Below are 7709 nucleotides of genomic sequence, written 5' to 3'. Positions count from 1 at the left end.
AACCCCTTTTGAGGATGGAGTGCATGTCTGACTAACATTTTTGTTTTTTACGTATTTTGTTTATGTAAATTTCTTTATGTTATGTAATCGTTCTATTGAGAAGAACCCCAATCTGGATTAAAACGTACAGTAAAGAGTTAATAAATTAGATGACAAATATATTTAATTATATTGCACATTAATATCTTGTTGCGTGGCTCTAAAGGTTTATTTTGATTTATGATCGATATCGTGAGAGCTTACATATAATATATATTATTAAAATATTTGAAGGGCCATGGAAAGTATATGTAAGTATAGGTAGGTATATGTATTGTAAAATTCTAAGAGTTGTTTGATTAATTATATAAATAGTTGTATTTAAATCTACATTTCAGTGTACACTTGAAAAATATATATTTCGAATGTAATTGTCAATTGTTAAAATTGACGTAGCTATAAGAACAAAAAGATCTGCAAAAGTCAAATTCATACAATAAAAATATTAACGCTTTTAAAATTATATTTCATAAGTCGTAATGTTCTATTGAGGACATGTTTTGTATTCTTCGCTATTTTAATTTCCGCTTTTTACTTCCCCGATTTTCTTCTATGTGCGGTTCGACTGTCATAGGTTCATATTCTTTTTCGTTTTCCTCTTCTTGTTGTTCTTCGAGTTCCATCGTTTATGATTCTTCTGGTTCATTAATAGTTATTTTTTCAGATTCATCAATAATTGTTTCTTGTGTGATATCAAGGTCAATATCAAGGTTAATGGCAGATTTCTGGTTTATAGGAATTTCTAAAAAATCTTCAATATTAGAGCAGGATTCACCGTGACAATTGACACAGAGATATGAGCAACGCAAACCATGTTTCCTGCAATTGCATGTTTGTCCATTACAACCTGTTTCACATCTGCATATTATTTTCTTTATTAGTTCGTCAGGAATGAGCGTATCTTCTGTATATTTTGGCTGAAGACCATGAACGAATATCTTCCAGCCCCACTGCGTTGCTTCATTTTTATGTCCAAGCCATTGTTGTACTTGCAGGTATGTTCTTAAAGAATGTTCCTTAGCAGCTGCTTCGGTAGGAGGTAACGATTCTAACTTAATTGATGTTCTTAATGTTGATTTTACAAAATGTGAATAACGCAATTCATTGAGATTACCTTGTTTTTTTTTCGTACTGTACATGCGAGCAATAATTTCACAACCATTTTTGGCAATTTCCAATGGATTAGCATTTGTATCATAAAAATGTTTTAGCTAAAATCTGTAATTGAGGTTTCTCAAGTAACGTCTTTATATATTACCTTTTTTTTCGCTGCTTTTAGAAACAAGATGTGATATCACAACCGGTGAATGCATGTAAAAAGGCTACTAAAGATTTTAATTCAGAATGTTTAAAACTATTATTGATGTAAATTTGTGCACATATTTTTCCTATGTTTCAAATAAAAATTGTTTGAGTTTTTTAAAAATCATGATCCACATACCGTTACAGAAATCATAATTTCTATTACTACTAGCATTATTGGTAATAGCACTATAAATAGTTATAAAGCGTTAGAAATAGGCATTTCTTCTTTGAATTCAATCATTGGCAAATACTTTGGATCGGTTAAAATTCCAAGGAAAAAAAACGTATTGTCGCTCATAGCGGTTACGTCATCAGTAAAAATAAGTAATGGAATCATTACGACTGATCCAATATTAATTTTTCAGCGCCTCACGTTAAACATTGAAACAAAGCAGGATATGAAAAATTTCTTTACATATACGAACTTGCACCATATCCTCTTTCACTTTTTGATGAAAACGGTATGCGGAAAATGCGAAAATCTGTTTTTTACAATAATTTTGATAGCATTCCACAAGTACCTTCTTCTAGCAACATTATTTAACATACGTTGTTGATGGAGGATTTCTTCTTCATAGAGTCGTTTGGCATGTAAATAGTAGTGTCGATAATATCTTGAAGCAATACGTTGAATACGTATTGAAACATTATTCAAAAAATTGTTACATTGTTTTCTATGGCTATCCGGATGATGTTTCAAATAGTTTAAAATATGTCGAAAGATTACGCCGACAAAATAAAAACTCACGCCGTGAAATCAGTTTCGATAGAAACACAAAAATATCATTTTCTCAAGAAAAAGTTTTAGCAAATGACAAAAATAAAAAACGTTTAATTGTTCTGTTATGTGAAGAACCTAATAAAGCTAGTTGTAAAACAAAAACAGTAGAAGAAGACGCCGATTTCTCGATTATTGAGACTGCAATTAATGTTTCTATCGCAGATAATGTTATTATTATTATAGGAGAAGACATAGATTTGTTAGTAATACTAACACAATTAGCACCAGAAAATTCAAATATTTTTTATTTGAAAACCAAACAGAGGAAAAATATGAGGACAAATTTACACCAATAATAGTTTTAAACATTCTGAATTAAAATATTTAGTAGCCTTTTTACATGCATTCACCGGTTGTGATATCACATCTTGTTTCTAAAAGTAGGGAAAAAAAAGGTAATATATAAAGACGTTACTTGAGAAACCTCAATTACAGATTTTAGCTAAAACATTTTTATGATACAAATGCTAATCCATTGGAAATTGCCAAAAATGGTTGTGAAATTATTGCTCGCATGTACAGTACGAAAAAAAAACAAGGTAATCTCAATGAATTGCGTTATTCACATTTTGTAAAATCAACATTAAGAACATCAATTAAGTTAGAATCGTTACCTCCTACCGAAGCAGCTGCTAAGGAACATTCTTTAAGAACATACCTGCAAGTACAACAATGGCTTGGACATAAAAATGAAGCAACGCAGTGGGGCTGGAAGATATTCGTTCATGGTCTTCAGCCAAAATATACAGAAGATACGCTCATTCCTGACGAACTAATAAAGAAAATAATATGCAGATGTGAAACAGGTTGTAATGGACAAACATGCAATTGCAGGAAACATGGTTTGCGTTGCTCATATCTCTGTGTCAATTGTCACGGTGAATCCTGCTCTAATATTGAAGATTTTTTAGAAATTCCTATAAACCAGAAATCTGCCATTAACCTTGATATTGACCTTGATATCACACAAGAAACAATTATTGATGAATCTGAAAAAATAACTATTAATGAACCAGAAGAATCATAAACGATGGAACTCGAAGAACAACAAGAAGAGGAAAACGAAAAAGAATATGAACCTATGACAGTCGAACCGCACATAGAAGAAAATCGGGGAAGTAAAAAGCGGAAATTAAAATAGCGAAGAATACAAAACATGTCCTCAATAGAACATTGCGACTTATTAAATATAATTTTAAAAGCGTTAATATTTTTATTGTATGAATTTGACTTGTGCAGATCTTTTTGTTCTTAGCTACGTAGAATTTTAACAATTGACAATTACATTCGAAATATATATTTTTCAAGTGTACACTGAAATGTAGATTTAAATACAACTATTTATATAATTAATCAAACAACTCTTAGAATTTTACAATACATATACCTACCTATACTTACATATACTTTCCATGGCCCTTCAAAGATTTTAATAATATATATTATATGTAAGCTCTCACGATATCGATCATAAATCAAAATAAACCTTTACGGCCACGCAACAAGATATTAATGTGCCATATAATTAAATATATTTGTCATCTAATTTATTAACTCTTTACTGTACGTTTTAATCCAGATTGGGGTTCTTCTCAATAGAACGATTACATAACATAAAGAAATTTACATAAACAAAATACGTAAAAAACAAAAATGTTAGTCAGACATGCACTCCATCCTCAAAAGGGGTTTTTTATTAATATAAACTAAGAAAATAAAAATTCATGAAACGATAAACTAAAAATTTCGTGGTTAGAATTACTTTGCGAAACATTTGGCTGAGCTATTTGTGTGTATCTCGTCGAGCTACCCCAAATTAAAAAAAAATCGTCTTTCTACGTCAATTTATTGCCGAGAAAATGTAAGTTTAGCAAATTTTAACCCACGAAATCAGGTACGCGCGAGTCGCCGAGCGCGCGGCCCGGCCTGCCCCAAAATACCGCGCGGCGCGGCGGCTTCCCCCACTCCGCCTGGCGCGCTGCCTCGTTCGCGTTCCTCAACTTTCCAATAGTTTTAAATAAATTTTTTCGGCAGCAAACATTTCGACAATTTTTTAACAGCAAATTCAAATTTTTCTTAATAAATTGGTACCAGAAAGAACTCTTAATCTTAAAAATTAGAGCCGCAGTGATTTTTTGAAGAAAATGGTTATCTCGGCTCCTAATAATCGAACGGTAACTTTTTTTTTAAATTCGTAGGAAAATGTCAGCTATCGAATGCTTCACACGGCTATTTGATATAATGCATATTTACGGAATTATTCCATTTTATTATACAAAAAAAAAATACTTTTTAAAATCGTTTTAAAATAGTTTAACTGCAAAAAATCGTTTTGTTACTAAGTGTACGTGATAGTGCAACTCTTGAAGAAAGAAAAGCACTCCTGCAAATTGCTATGCGACTGCTCAAAGATGAAGAAATTAAGTTTTCCGCAGACAAGTTTTTAGTGAACAAATGGCTTTTTGCAAAAACCAATGAACATTTAAGGCTCGTTCAGGTCTAGATTTGTTCGTCATCACGAGGGCTGCATTTTACGAGAATTTCAAACTTTTCGTTTAAATCTCGACGAACAAAGAGCGAGTGAAAAAAGGCCTTTTCCGGTGGTTTTTATTTTTTTTCTACTAAATTAATAGACCGATCTTAATGTTCCACATCTCATTTTGTAGGTATTTCGAATACCTGTATTTTTTATACTGAACTTCTTTCCATACAATCGACAACTTTTGTTTTATAAGCGAAAAACCTGCTTTTTGCAACTATTCAAATTTTTTTCGCATATTTCCCACACGAGTTGCGAGTCTCAAACGTATACATTCCTTTTCTGATGGCCTTCCGAACATTTCTGTCGAGAGAGATGCCTGTTTACAATTTTTCCGCGAAAAAACGCTAATTCTACTGGACTATCTATAATTAATGGTGGAAATCGTCAGATCGTTACACTAAATTAAAACAAAATAGTGTCGTCAACGCTCTTTGACGGTCAATTTTCTAATGATAATTGACCGAAATGTATATTATTTGTATATCACTTATTAAATAATACTTTAGAAGAATTTGCGCGCCACTTACAAGTAACATATTGTTGCATCGATTGTAATTAACATATAGGTAGGTCACATTATGGTAATATCAATAGTAACCTATTGTTCCATCGATTGTAATTAACATATAGGTAGGTCACATTATGGTAATATCAATACATCGAGGTTATAAGATCACATTTTAGTCAGATACTCTCATGTGGAACTAAGAGCAAAGTGCAAAGTAGCTCACGATATAAATACAAAGGTGCGTGCTAGATGATTACGCATAATCGATTTCAACTGTCACTTCAATAGTAGTTTCTCCTCAACGAATGATAGTTATAGGGTATTTTTCTTTAAACAAAGATAGCAATTCATAAGATCGACATAGTGCAATTGTCTATCATGAGTCTCTTACAAAACATGTTATCTGAATGGACGAAAAAGCTCGGTAAATACTATTTATATTATTATTTAGCAAAAACTCGTCAAATTAATAATCACAATGCAACAATTCATGATTTAATAACCATTCATTATTTCCAAGAAAATTATAATTTCGTTATTCCTACACACAGAAAAATATCATTCTATTGTTAAAAAAAGTAATTATTCATTTTATTTTTCTTCTTTTAAGTAACGGTTACTTTCAGTAAAGAATATTTTCTCGCTACTAGTCTTAAAATGTATTCATCACAAGTTTTAGAAATACTCAGTGTCATATACTCAAAATAAAAATTTATTCTTTTTTGAAGTATATTATAAAATTTTATCGAAGAAAAGTCAGATTTGATTAATTTGAATATTTAATAATATAATGATGTAAGAAAATTTATTAGGTTAGAAAAATTTGGTACTTTTCTTCCAATTCTAAACAACAGATTTAGGAAAAGCGAAATATAATTTAGAAACAAGAAATTTTTTTCTTGTTTGAAATAAATTCATATTTTTAATTCAAATAAATATTTATTTTGAAAACAAATTGTAAACATGATTTTATATTGTTCTATAATGTTTTCTTATATAATATTTATCTTAATTATTTTGAATTAATAAATATCAGCGTATTATTTCGTTTTCATATAATTTCTTCAAATATTAATAATATTAAACTGTCATTATAAAATTAAGAATAGTTACAATAGGGAGGTATACCATTGGTAATGACTCGATCACAAACGTGCGATTAGCTCAGCGTAAATGTATTAAGCTTACCGTTCTAGGGATCGTAGGTTTAAGTTTTGCCGTCAATGCGATACGGTTTTCAATTAATTATAGTTAATTAGACAGAATATAGATATGCGAAACAGTAAAAATATAAATTGAACTGGAAAAATAAAAAGTAATAAAAACAAAAAAATTATTTTTTGTGTTAAGATAACCGTAAACTTTTCCTTACAAGTAAATATGAAACTTGATTCAAGCGAAGGAAGAATTTTTCTTAAGAAAAAAGATCTTTGTTAAAATATACCCTGATAGCATCGAAGGTTTCAATTGTGTTGCAGGGACCTTCCAATGTCTCATCTTATTTGTAATATTTCGACTATCTTCTTTGAAATATTACAATTGCAATATTTCTGCAATTACATTGATTTAAAACCTTATGCCTTATGAAATGTTCCTGTAATGTATAGTTCTTTCAACGTTGTAAATGCAAAGTTTTTTTTTTCTGAGAGATTTCTGAAATCCCCAATTAATAAATACAGATACAGCTTTATTCAATCGATCAATCATGCTCACACACACGCACGAACGCACGCACGTGTGCAATATAGATAAGAATATTAATCTTTTAGTAAATAAGATGCTTAGTGAGAGGAAGAAGAAAGAGAAAAAGAATATCCCAAAAAATTTTATTTTTATGGTTACATATTTTAATATATTTTATTAATTTAATATATTATATAGAGCTTTAATATATTATATATACACAGCCAAAGGCAAAGCGAATAAAATAAGCTTCAAAGATTTCTCCTCATTTTTATTTTTCCGTTTTAAAACAAGGTCTTGTTCAAAGATAGTTATGCGTGAGATATTGTGATTTAATAATATATTATTTAAAAAAATCTATTGTGACTTAATAACATAAGAATAAGAGTATTGCGGTTTAATAAAACATTTGCTTTTTTATCAACAATATTTATTATCGTGCGCGCGCACCCGAGGCTGGGCAAAATACATCATTAAAATATTTAAAGTACGAAATGCTAAATATGGTCAATTATATTAATTAGTATTTGAATCATAAAGTACAAATTACTTTCAGTCTTTTGATTCGAAATAATTTATATTTCAAATCAAAAGGTTGAAAATATTTTGTACTCTGTAATTCAAATACTGATTAAAATTGACAGTATTTTGTATTTTAAATACTTAAATGATATTTTGCCTAGTTTTGCTCTCATATCTACATTTTTTTTTTTACATTTCTGCAATGTTGCAAATGAAACTAAAGAGGACGTTGCACCAACATCACTGAAAGATTTTACAAACATTTCCGTAATATTTCAGAAGCGTTTCTTGCAGATAGGAGCGAACATTTTGACGTTGCCGCAATCTTG

The 7709-nt window shown here is 30.0% G+C and overlaps 2 protein-coding genes across 2 annotated transcripts; one reads left to right on the top strand and one right to left on the bottom strand.

Moving 5' to 3' along the window:
* Window positions 1–665: 665 nt before the first annotated feature.
* Window positions 666–1178, bottom strand: LOC108769764 (uncharacterized). The gene has a single exon (XM_018520951.1). The coding sequence runs from the start codon at window positions 1176–1178 to the stop codon at window positions 666–668; it is 513 nt and encodes a 170-aa protein (XP_018376453.1).
* Window positions 1179–2639: 1461 nt separating this feature from the next.
* On the top strand, window positions 2640–3152 carry LOC108769762 (uncharacterized). Its single transcript, XM_018520950.1, has one exon. The coding sequence runs from the start codon at window positions 2640–2642 to the stop codon at window positions 3150–3152; it is 513 nt and encodes a 170-aa protein (XP_018376452.1).
* Window positions 3153–7709: the final 4557 nt, after the last annotated feature.

Source organism: Trachymyrmex cornetzi, unplaced genomic scaffold (assembly GCF_001594075.2).
Source record: "Trachymyrmex cornetzi isolate Tcor2-1 unplaced genomic scaffold, Tcor1.1 scaffold942, whole genome shotgun sequence".
NCBI lineage: Eukaryota > Metazoa > Arthropoda > Insecta > Hymenoptera > Formicidae > Trachymyrmex > Trachymyrmex cornetzi.
Note: the sequence above shows the minus strand (reverse complement) of the source record. Positions and strands in the feature narration are given on the sequence as shown.